Source organism: Micromesistius poutassou (genome assembly GCF_964030765.1).
Source record: "Micromesistius poutassou genome assembly, chromosome: 9".
Taxonomy (NCBI): domain Eukaryota; kingdom Metazoa; phylum Chordata; class Actinopteri; order Gadiformes; family Gadidae; genus Micromesistius; species Micromesistius poutassou.
This window is the reverse complement of record NC_140279.1, coordinates 17,815,439-17,827,885: the sequence shown is the minus strand read 5'-3', so window position 1 is coordinate 17,827,885 and position 12,447 is coordinate 17,815,439. Positions and strand designations below refer to the sequence as shown.

At 54.1% G+C, this 12,447-nt stretch overlaps 1 protein-coding gene across 1 annotated transcript in view; it reads right to left on the bottom strand.

Moving 5' to 3' along the window:
• Positions 1-581: 581 nt before the first annotated feature.
• The window catches only part of lnx1 (ligand of numb-protein X 1), a gene marked incomplete at its 5' end in the record, with an annotated part of 16,744 nt that continues 4,878 nt past the window's right edge, over positions 582-12,447 (bottom strand). Inside the window, 7 exons of the mRNA XM_084472956.1 lie at positions 582-760; positions 1,370-1,528; positions 3,807-4,056; positions 6,417-6,594; positions 8,487-8,624; positions 11,294-11,752; positions 12,203-12,411. Of these exons, the coding sequence (XP_084329082.1) occupies positions 625-760; positions 1,370-1,528; positions 3,807-4,056; positions 6,417-6,594; positions 8,487-8,624; positions 11,294-11,752; positions 12,203-12,411 (1,529 nt within the window). The 3' untranslated portion in view covers positions 582-624. The remainder of the gene's footprint in view (positions 761-1,369; positions 1,529-3,806; positions 4,057-6,416; positions 6,595-8,486; positions 8,625-11,293; positions 11,753-12,202; positions 12,412-12,447) is intronic.

Here is a 12,447-nt window from a genome sequence, read left to right as displayed (position 1 = left end):
TTGGATCAGAATATATATATATATATATATAATTTTTTTTTGTTTGTTTTGACACCCAACAATTTACAGTTAAGGAAATGTGAGCAGAACATAACGCATACCCTAAACGCAGGAACTACTGAAATTGGCAACTCTTGTGTCCCCCGGACCAAAACCTCCAGCTGAAGTCATTGGGTTTCCATCGTCCGGGGAAAATGCGGCCCCCTCCTCCAGCTCTGCCAGTCATCATCCTAGTGGAGAGGGCCCGGCCAGCGCCTCACACCTATTTCCGCATTGCATCCTGGGAAATAGGGCCAATCTAACGCGGGTAACAGGCTTCCAGTCGTTGTTCCTTTCCCAACTGGCTCCTCCCCCTGCTCCTAGTTCCACGATAGGCGCCCCCGCCTCCCTTTTAAGCTCCGCCCTGAGGCAAATCATGGCCTGTCCGTGATCAGGAGTCCGTGCTTGTCGATAAGTTCTAGGGCCCTTCCCACTCAAGTGGTCAGTCTTTAAACTCCCCCGCCCCTCCACATTCCGGGTGGTGGTGGCTCCTAGGACCGCCGGGGGTGGGGGGGGGGGGGGAAGGGGTTTTGGGGGAGGGGGGTAAAGGGGTTTTGGGGGGTGGGGGGGGGGCTGGAGGTTCCGCTACAGCAGGCTCCCGGGCCAGGAGACGATGGTCAGGGTGATCTTCCCCCTCAGCTCCTTAAGGAGACGCACCAGGGCCGTGTGCGTCATGCCCCACGTGCTCTTCCCGTTCACCTCCAGCAGGATGTCTCCACACCTGCAGGGACACGCACGCACGCGCACACACACACACACACACACGTCGTCAGACACCCGATGCATCAGGCCTTATGTGACCAATGTATGCTATACACTGTATATCATTGGTCCATACCAACTATTGAACATTTGGAAGGAGATTTAGATGAATTATGTGTATATAGTGTCCATGCTGTTTGGACATACATTATTTCTATATCTTCCTATAAACTAATGGTCTTCAACCATCCCCACGGTTGAAGACCATGACCACCAAGAGGATAGTGAGAGTGTTATCCTAAGAGGGAGAAAGAATAGCTGAGAACAATAAATCTCCAAAAAGAGGTAAAATAAAAAAGATATAGAGAACGAGAAAAAAAAAAAAACGAAAAAGAAAAGGAAGAAAAAATGAAGGAGAGGACAAAAAAATGACAGAAAAGAGATAAAGCAAGAAGATCGAGGGAACGGAAACCGAGAAGATAGAGTGAGCGGTTAAAGAAGCAGGGTGCAACAAATCCCCCCCCTTAAAACAAAAAGGAGTGAGAGAAAAAAGATGGAGAGAACCAGAAATGGAGAACAGAGAGGGAGGGAGAGGGAGAGAGAGAGAGAGAGAGAGAGAGAGACCTACCGGATCCTGCCGTCGTTGTAGGCCGGCGTGCCCTCCACGATGGAGCGGATGAAGAAGGACTGGTTGCAGTTGACCTCCTCCAGACCCCCCACGATGCTGAAGCCCAGGCTGCCCGAGGTGCTGCGCCGCAGGATGATGTCCTTGCAGCAGTGCAGGTGCCTGAGACGCCCCGGGGGCAGAGGGGGGGGCAGAAGGGGGGGCCGCACCGCCAGGGTCACTCGAAGGACAAGTGGTTACCAACACACTTTGTCCACAGGGTTAGGGTAGTAGTGGTTAGGGTTAGGGTAGTAGTGGTTAGGGTTAGGGTAGTAGTGGTTAGGGTTAGGGTTAGGGTAGTAGTGGTTAGGGTTAGGGTAGTAGTGGTTAGGGTTAGGGTTAGGGTAGTAGTGGTTAGGGTTAGGGTAGTAGTGGTTAGGGTTAGGGTTAGGGTAGTAGTGGTTAGGGTTAGGGTTAGGGTAGTAGTGGTTAGGGTTAGGGTAGTAGTGGTTAGGGTTAGGGTAGTAGGGGTTAGGGTTAGGGTTAGGGTAGTAGTGGTTAGGGTTAGGGTAGTAGTGGTTAGGGTTAGGGTTAGGGTAGTAGTGGTTAGGGTTAGGGTAGTAGTGGTTAGGGTTAGGGTAGTAGTGGTTAGGGTTAGGGTTATGGTAGTAGTGGTTAGGGTAGCAGTGGTTAGAGTTAGGGATAGGGTAGTAGGGGTTAAGGTTAGGGTTAGGGTAGCAGTGGTTAGGGTTTGGGTTAGTGTTAGGGTAGTAGGGGTTAAGGTTAGGGTTAGGGTAGCAGTGGTTAGGGTTAGGGTTAGTGTTAGAGTAGTAGTGGTTAAGGTTAGGGTTAAGGTAGCAGTGGTTAGGGTTAGGGTTTGGGTTAGTGTTAGGGTAAGGGTTACGCACTTAACACTTATCGCCGTGGAGGGATGACATTGAGTTGATGACCCCCTGTGTCGAATGAAGACGCACAAGGACACCCTTTGCGTCAGCAGTTAACGCCAGAAGCCCCTGACCCAAGCGTCGACTTTTGACAAACTCGGAGTGAGACTGCGTTGTCCACACAAAACAGTCTGAACCCAATCAGCGTCTGCCCCGTTACATCTCGGTGCTACCGTTCATATTTGTGACGTGACCCGGGAAATAAAGAGCACCACGTTGCTGCGACGGAGCAAAGGGCTTTTGGGTTGTGCTGGATATCTGCACACCGCACCACGCTGAGGGATTAGTAGCAGTTTGCCGTTGGCCACGGATCATTAGGCAGTCTGTTTGTGTACTGGACCTTTATGACACCTTACAAACCGTTTAGACTATTCTAGAAGATGTATCACACAAGTCAGCAATAAACCACAACCCGATGTGCATATTAGCTGACCCAACGTTATGGATAGAGGGAGGGAGGGAGGGAGGGAGGGAGGGAGGGAAGAGATAGAAAGACAGACAGACAGACAGACAGACAGACAGACAGACAGACACACACACACACACACATACGGTACATAGATATATAGACTGATAGATAGATAGAGAGATAGAGAGATAAGATAGATAAATAGATAGAGAGAAGGATTGATAGAGAGATAGATGGATAGAGAGAGAGCACAGAGGAGTGTGGAGGTAATGACCCACTAATGGCCAGTGCCCCGGGCGAAGCCGCTTGAAGGGCGACGTTGAGACTAAAGGACTCTCGACTTCTAAACAAGCCTATAAAGTTTTGACAGGCTCTGAATGTTTCAGATGTAAAAGTTGCGGTTGAATTCCTAATGAGTGAGCCAGCTGGTTGTGTCCCTCTCTCCGCCGGGAGAGGCAGCCAGCAGCATTTGGCCGAGGTCAGCCCGCATATTTATTTACCCAAATTATTTATTTATTTTTTAAGCTGAAAGAAAAGAATAGGACCAAGCGGCAAACTTTTTCCTCTTTGGAAGGAGATGGCAGAATGGTGTTAGATGCGTGTCCTTTGTAATGTGTGGGTTTTAGTGTGTGTTTGCGCGTGTACGTGAGACGTGCGTCTCTCTTAGAATGTGTGTCCTGTATTTGTGTGCCTGTGTATGTGTGTGTGTGTGTGTGTGTGTGTGTGCGTCTGTATGTGTGTGCATCTTTATATGTGTGTGTGTGTTTGGGTGTGTTTTAGTGTGTGCGTCTGTATGTGTGTGTGTGTGTGTGTGTTTGGGTGTGTATTTGGGTGTGTTTTAGTCACGTGTATGCGTCTGTTTATATGTGTGTGTGTGTGTGTGTGTGTGCTTGTCTGTGTGTGTGTGTGTGCGTCTTTATGTGTGTGTGTGTGTGTGTGAGTGTGTGTGTGTGTGTGTGTGCTTGTCTGTGTGTGTGTGTGCGTCTTTATGTGTATGTGTGCGTCTTTATGTGTGTGTGTGTGTGAGTGCGTGTGCGCGTCCACGGATGGTCACACACACACACACACACACACACACACACACACGCCGCCCGGTCGGTCCACCCACCGGGGCAGCTGCAGCCATGACACCCAGAGCGGGGAGTGGTCGTCGCTGGCCGGCGGGGGGCTCTTGCTGCTGTCGGTGGGCGACGGGGCCAGGCAGGGCGGCAGGGCGCACTCGGGCGAGCAGTCCTCGGGCGGCCGCATCTCCAGCACCTTCAGCACCACGGGGGACGTGGTGTTCTTCAGGTTTGCCACCGCCTCGCTGCGGGTCACCCCCGTCAGGTCCACGCCGTTCACGTTCAGCAGGATGTCGCCTGTTGCCGGGCGGGGCGGGGGGGGGGAGGGGGGGGAGGGGAGGGGGAGGAGGAGGAGGAGGGGAGCAGATCAGGAGCAAAGAAAAACAACGCAACACAATAGCTGTGTTTGAAATCGTTCCCCTATCACGGATATAGTGCGCTGTATAGGGCGCTCGGCGTTTTGTGGCGGCGTTCGAATTCTCTGTGGTTCATTTCACTTGCTATATAGTGGACTGTAAAATACCCCAAAATTTGAGTGAACATACGATGGTACCCTACGCGTTACTCCCGTGTGCCACAATGCAATGCGGGCGCATTTACTGACACATTTACTGACGTTTAGAAATGTTCGGCGTAGTGTCCGAATTCCCGTTTGTCCGTTCCCTACATAGTTCACTACATCATGAACACTACACAGGGAACAGTGAGCGAGGGAATAGGGGACGTTTTTGACACACAGCTAACGTCGCCCTGAAGACGAGAATTCCCGCTTTATTTCAGTCCGAGGTCCAAAAATCGTTTTTCTTATGTGCCTGTTTTTTATTATGCATTAATCCAAAGCTTATAAAAATGTTAATCATTACAAATGAAAAAAGGAAACTTCACAGGGCGTGTGAAGTTTCCTTTTCCCATCATCTAACTCCTGAATATTCAGTGAGCTCCCGACTGGCGAGCATCAAGAAACAAAGCACCACCTGCACATTATGACCCCCCCCCCCCCACACACACACACACACACACCCCACCTCCTTCTCCCCTCTCACCCCCACCTGCCCCCCCCCCCTGCCCTCCCCCTAATCAAAGTGTTGCCGGGGACAACCAGGGGGGGGGGGTCTGGTCAGCTTGCCAGATGAGGTTGACCTCAAAGGCCGACCGGCCGTCCCTCGGCTCGACGGTGGAACTGTATGCAAATGTGTCGTGCTCAAAGTGCAGACACAAACACAAACAGACACACACACACACACACACACACAGACACAAACACAAAAACACACACACACGCACGCACACCTCGAGCAGAAGGCGCAGGACAAACACAGACGGGCAGAACTTGTCCTTTTCATGGAGCTCACAGGTGCGCCGCTGATAGACGGCATTAGCATAGCTCTGTTCCAGCTGTGCGCGTCCAGTTTGCTCACAAACACACACACTGACGCACGCACACAGGCTACACACCGCGCGAACATGCATTCACACACACACACACACACACACGTGTTGTCAAACACACACACACACACACGCGAATAAACACTAACACAAGCATACACCTACGTACAAACATACCAATACACACACACACACACACACACACACACAACCATAAATAAACACACACACACACACACAACCATAAATAAACACACACACACACACACACACACACACACACACACACACAGGCTTGTGCGTTGTGTCGGTGCCCGCTGGGTTTATGTAACGTCATGGCGCTGCAGCGTTTCTGCTTTGCAACACCTTTAATCGGTTACGAGCGTTGCAATGCTAATATTGCCTCGTAGGATAGCGTTGTCCTGTTAAAGAGTTGATTTGTGGAGCGGCGGAGCGTGGCGGTAGCTTAGCGTAGCGTATCGGTAGCATGGCGTAGCGTAGCGGGCTAGGTAAATAACCTCGGTAATGAAACACAGAGTCAGCGTTTATCTCCATCACACCTTCTGTTTTGTGGCTACAGGTGATGTATGCACCCGACGCACGGCCCTGACAAAACGGACGGTGGGACGCGACCAAACAAACTGCCGGTCGCCTCAGGTCAATATTTGGGGCAGACGAGGCGCGAACACAAAGACGCCTGCATTTGTAGATATCAGTGAGAGGGTGAAAGAGAGAGACGGAGATACAGAGAGGGGCACGAATAGAGAGAGAGAGAGAGGGGGAGGAATGGGAGGGAAGGAAGGAGAGAGAGAGAGAGAGAGAGAGAGAGAGAGAGAGAGAGAGAGAGAGAGAGAGAGAGAGAGAGAGAGAGAGAGTGAGTGATGGCAAGACAATGAGACAGAAAAAGACAAAAAGGGAACATGGGAGAAATCAAGTGGGATGGAGACGGACGGAAATAGACACTGAGAAACTAAAAGAGAAAGAGTGGGCGATACGAGGAGGAGACATGAGAGAGAGAGAGAGAGAGAGAGAGACAGAGACAGAGACAAAGAGAGAGCAAGTGAAAGAGAGAGGAGAGGGAGAAATAGACGGAGCGCCAGACGGGGCGAGAGAAAGAGAGAGGTAGAACCAGACAGAACGACAGAGAGACAGACAGGCCGACACACACGCACACACACAGACACACACACAGACTGTTTCACGAGACGAGGTGAGCGACGCGATGACACACACACACGCGCGAGGCAGAGGGAGAGACGGAGCGCTACCTTTGCGGATGGAGCCCTCCTGACCCACCACCCCGTCCTGGTCCACGTTGGTGACGTAGATGGGCAGGTCCCAGCCGCGGCTGGACATCCCGCCCGCCACCGTCATGCCCAGCGAGTCGTAGGGCTCCTTGGTCAGCGTCACCGTCTTCTCGTAGCACGCCGGCTTCTGGCACGAGTCCTGCACCACACAACAGGAAACAGGAAGCGCACGGCAGATGAGGCCGAGAGCCGCCGCCTTTCGGGGGTCAACCGGGCGACCGGCCGACCGGCGACCGCCTCTCTGCAGCTGAATCACGAGGTGACGCAGTCAGAGTCCCTGCTGAGTGTCTGCTGCGCTTTGGTGTTGACTGCAGATTTCAACGGTGTCGCCCCGTGAGTCAGTAATGCCCACAGGGTGAAGTGTGTGGCTGCGTGTTAGCGTGTGCGTGTGTGTGTGTCTATCTGTTACAGTAGTGTGCGTTTTGTGTGCGTGTGTGTGTGTGTGTGTGTGTGTGTGTATGTGCCTATTATAGTGTGTGTGTGTGTGTGTGTGTAATATGGCATGTGCGTATAATAGCGTGTGTGTGTGTGTATTGAGTGGTGTGTATGAGTCAGTATCAATTGTGCTCCAGTGAGCAGCACTTTGACACATTGAGGTAGCTGGAACGGAGCCAGCCTCCTTCCATGTGCTGCATTAACACATTGCAGACCCCCCCCCCCCCCCTCTCAACATCTACCACCCCAATCACCTGACATTCACCCCCCCCCCACGGATGTGTTAATATGTGTTTGTTAATATGTGCATGTATGTGTGTCTTAATATGTGAACGCATGCAATGCATGTGTGTGCATGTGTGTGTATGTGTGTGCACGTGCGCGTGCATGCGTGCGTGTGTGTGTTTGTTCGTCAGAAAATGTTTGTTTCTCCTGGCCCGGCGAGACGGCGTGGTGGTTGTCACGGCGACCGTCACTTCATGCCGCGGTCTAAAAGACCACACATGAAAGGGGGCTATATTTAGCGCGGGCACGTCGGAGCCACAAAAGGTTGTTGTTTTCTTGCGGTGCGTGCGAGCATAAAGAAGCCTTTATGGGACTCCTCCCCCTGGGGCCTTTTGAAGCCGGGTTCGAGTCTCTGGGAGACGCTGTACTGTACACAATGTCTGTCCCGAGCACGACGTGATTTATCACTGGAGGTACACGCAAGGTCGTAGGCATCCTGTAATGAAGAGGAGGAGCGGCAACTTCTCTGGAGGAGGAGGAGGAGGAGGTGGGAGGAGAGAGGGGAGATGGTCTGTGAGAAGGGGGACAGAGGAGGAGAGAGAAGGGGGGCCCGGGAGGAGGTGAGGTGAGGAGGTGGAGGAGAGAGGAGAGAGGAGAGAGGAGAGAGAAGGAAGGGGGCCGGTTTGAGAGAGGGGGACAGAGGAGGAGAGGTGAGGAGGTGGAGGAGGAACGTGAAGTTGAAGGAGAAAGGGGGGTGAGGGGTGAGAGAGGAGGTGAGGTGAGGAGGTGGAGGAGGAACGTGAAGTAAAGGAGAAATGGGGGGAGAGGAGAAGAAAGGCCGGAGGGTGAGAGAGGAGGTGAGGTGAGGAGGAGAGAGAAGGACACGGGAGAGGAATGGAGAGGAGGAGGAGTGAGATGGGAGGAGAGGGCTTAAGGAGGTGAGGACAGTGGGAGGTGAGGAAAGGTTAAGATAAGGTGAGAAAGAGGGGAGGAAAGGACAAGGAGGGGGAGTTGAGGAGGAGGAGATGAGGTGCATATGGGAGAGGAGATAAGGAGGATGGAGCAGGGGAATGCTGAGAGAGCTATGCCAGTGTCGAGGGAAATGAATCAGGAGTGAATCAGGAGTGAATCAGGAGTGAATCAGCTGTAATGGGCTAATAAATTGAGGGATCATTTCTACATGAAAGAAATTTCTTCTGCATGAGTAGAGGACACACATCTCAGTGTGTGCACCTATGTGCGTGTGCGTGTGTGTGTGTGTGTGCGTGCGTGCCTGTGTGCGTGCCTGCGTGCGTGCCTGTGTGCCTGCGTGCGCGTGTGTGTGTGCGTGCGTGCCTGCGTGTGTGTGCGGGCGTGCGTGTGCGTGCTCACCAGTATTGAGGGCTCCAGGTCTACGGGGGAGTAGGGTGGGGGGCCCTCCATCCCCCACGGGGCCTCCTGCAGGATATCCGGGGTGGGGAGGAGGCAGATCTGACGGGACACGATGAAGTGAACAAGCTCCTCGCTGGCCTGGGGGGGGGGGGGGGGGCGGGGTGGTGGGAGAGAGAGAGGGAAAGTATTGGGTCGTCACGGACAGGATGGTGGAACGAGGGCTTGCTGAGGTTTTCTGCACAGTAAGGGGCCGCGTGCACAGGAGTTTCTGGAGCAGAAATGCGCTGGGGCGGCGCTGGGGTGGCAGAGGGATGTGCGAAAGCGCTGGTGCACTGAAAAAAGAAAACAGCTGCAACTCGGTGCTTTGTGGACTGTTTCTGTGATGCGACTCGCCACGTTTGCTCCTAAGCTCCTGCGGCGGTAACTTCTACTCAGTAAATACAACTCTATTATATGTACCTGCCTGCTCATCTCCAAAACTAAATTTTTAGTTTGACAGTTTACATGATGGGCCCTAAGGCAACATTGAGTGCCCTGAAAAAGTTATTTACAAATGCAAATGTATGAAAATGATTTGTATTATTTATATTATTAGAACCGTGAGGCCCTCTTCATGATATTGCATTGTGTGGGTGCAACTAGTTGAATTAATTGGGTGGTAATCCCATAATGCACTGCTCCCCCGCACCCAGATCCATACCTTCGGATCTTAAAAAACACCTGCTCCTACAACTCCTAACCCCGATGCGTCGTACGAAAAACAGTCACCAAGATAACATCTCATTTGCAAACTATTCTCTTGTTTGTTTGTCACTTCTTCTGGCTGCTTTGAATCAGATGTTTACTTCAAAGATTTGTAACCGTGGTGATTCATCTGTTGTTGTTCGCAAAAACCCCCCCCCCAAAAAAACAGATTAATCCTTCCTCGTCCCTCCCTCCACCGCGCTCCACGGTACGTCGGCTTCTGTTTGTAATAGATGACGGACGTGCAGCTGCACCTCATCTAATCAGACAGCGTCCAGGTCTGCGGGTGATAAACGCCGTGTCACCGTGCGCACCTGGACCCAGCGCCGGGCCCCTTATCTGCCCTTGGCTGGGCGGACAGGGCCCCTGCCTCGGCGCCAGCCAGCCAGCAGTGATGGTGATGGTATAGGGGACAGTAAAGCGTTTTGTGTTTCAAGCAGATTAATGTTAGAGAGGTTCATCTCAGCTACAGCCGGTGTGCGCCTCACACCGCCTCCCCGGAGGGCCCTGGACAGCTCCTTATTGTTTTTTTTTACTGCCAATTGAATGAATTGAATCTTGTCTCTCCTCCTCCTCTCCGCTATCCTCCTCTACTCTCCTCTCCTCGTCTTTTTCCGCTCGCCGTTGCCGCGGAGGGGATTCGCTCTGGAGTTTAAATTATTTATACTTTGACCCGGCGTGCCGCACGACGCAACATGCTAACCCACAGATTTGCATTAAGACTAGGAGACTAAGAATGTTCTCAGCTGCTGCTGGCTCGGTGTTTTCTTTAAACCCGCCCCGCCCGAGAACGCAGCAGCCCACCTCGCGACGCGCGCGCTGCGTCTTGACGGATCTAGAGGGAAGACACTCTTCTTCTCCTCCTCCTCCTCCTCCTCCTCTATTTGAGATTGTTGTTTGTTTTTGTTGTCTCCTCCTACGCCCTCCTCCTGCTGCTCTCCTCCTCTCTTCTTTCCTCCTCCTCTTGTCCTCTGCTCCTCTGCTCCTCTCCTCTTCAGCTGCCTCCCACACTTATTCTCACACGCGGTAATCGAATGCACGTACACGCGCGTACACAGCTGTGCCCGGACACACACACACACACACCCACGTGATTGACTACACCACTCGACCTCCTCCCCCTGACTCCCCCCCCACCCCCCCCCACCCCACCCCGCTCCCCTCCTCTGAGATTTCTGCTGCTCTCGACGGCGCGCAGCAGACTCCTAAATTACCCGGTCTACCTCGTTATCGTCTTAATTGAAGTGATTTAATTGCGTCAGCGCCAGTTCTAAATCTCGGACAGAAACGGCAGCCCTCTGGAGCGGACGTCTTGGCTCAGCGGGAAGCGAGACGCGGCTGGTCTCCTTCGTCAGGAAACTCAGAAAACGACGCTACGCCGTCCAGCCCCGGCAACCACTGAACCACCATTAAGCACACACACACACACACACACACGGCGTGTGTGCCGCTGACTGCCTCACGGCCCGGGAAGCAGATCCCGCCTCGGGCTCAGCCCGCTGGAGGACCACCACAATTAAAACTATTAGCTGCATTAAGCACGGAGCCGGCAGCCAGAGACTAATGAGCCACCATCCGCACAATTACCAACAGTAGCCCAGGGAGCCAGAACGGCCCCGCACAACACGCATGCACAGTCGCATGCGCGGCTCGGCTGCGGTCGTTTGGTGCCCTTTTAACTGCCGTCTCTCTGCTCTTTGTTCTGCTTCTGTAAACACGAATATCACTATTATCTGTTTGGAGTGGGGACAGAGACGCCGGTGTGTGCATCAATATGAGCCGAGTTTTATGACGAGTTAGTGTGTTAGCATGTTACACTGGCTTCGTTCAGCGAGTGGAGATCACCGCGGGCCGGCTGTGTCCTTTTTTGACCACCCCGCAGCTCCCCACTGTCCGCTGCTTAACCGCACCCCCCATTACCCCCATTACCCCCATTACCCCCATGAACTGGTGGAACTGGTGTCAGTGGGAACCCCCTCCCCTTAACAGTGTACTCAGGTAACCGTGGGCTCTGGTTCATACGGTTTCCTCCCCCCCTCCCCCCCCCTCCCACCCCCACTCACCTGTATGAGCAGGGCGGCGTGCTCCGGCGCGCCGTAGCGCAGGTCGTGCCCGTTGATGGCGAGCACGCGGTCGCCCACGCACAGCTGGCCGTCGCGCGCCGCCAGCCCGCCCTCCAGCAGGTGGAAGACGAAGACGCCGTGCTCCTCGGGCCGGCGCACCAGCTTGATGCCCAGCTGCTCGTCGGGGGCGCTCTTGCTCAGCACCACGTGCACGCTGTCGTCCCGCCCCGGCGGCGAGGACGCCGCCAGGTGGTGGTTGTGGGCCGGCGGGTAGGCCCCGCCCCCGCCGCCCCCGCCGCCGCCCCCACCGCCGGCCGCGTCGTGGGCGTGGCCGTGGGAGTGGGCGCGGTAGCGGTGGCGCTGCTCGCGCAGCACGGTGAGCCGCAGCAGCGTGCAGGGCTGCTTGAGCGTGGCCAGGGCGAAGCAGTGCGCCACGTTGCTGATGTCGATGCCGTTCACCTGGGGCCCGCAACAGCGACAACAACAAGGGTCAGGTTCCACGGCGGGGGCTTTATCGTCCCGCCAAAGGGGGGGGATTCATTCCCTGAGCGAGCCGACCAGACTGTGAGTTACAACAGCAACAGAAACACAACACCGAAGAGTGCTAGAGTTACGCCGACCACAGCCAAACACAACACAGCCTCGGCGCGAGCATAACAAAGGCCGTCCCCGGGGGGGGACTTCCTGCCGTTACCGCTACACAATAAAGCGCAGGAAGTTGATCGAATACATCAGCTTTGGCAAAACAATAACAATAACAACGCCTAAGGGGGGGGCTTTTATTTTGATGAGACAACCGTTAAATGATTGAATGGTTTATTCTGACGTGACTCTTTATCCGTTATCCACGCATGGATCTGTTTGTTATTGTCAGAGGCACCAGGGGGCCCGGGGGCGGCGAGGGCCCACCTTGAGGATCATGTCCCCGGGGAGCAGGCGTCCGTCCCGGGCGATCACCCCCTCGCGGTAGATGTCCTGGATCAGGATGCGCACCAGCGGCGTCTCGTTGCCGCCGACGATGCTGATGGCCAGGGGGTCGGCGGGGTCCACCCGGGTAATCTTTATGCTGGTGAGCTCCCCGTCAGGGATCAGGTGATGGAGCTGGGGTAGAGCCAGCACTGGGGGGGGGGGGGGGCGGAGAGAGAGAGAGAGGG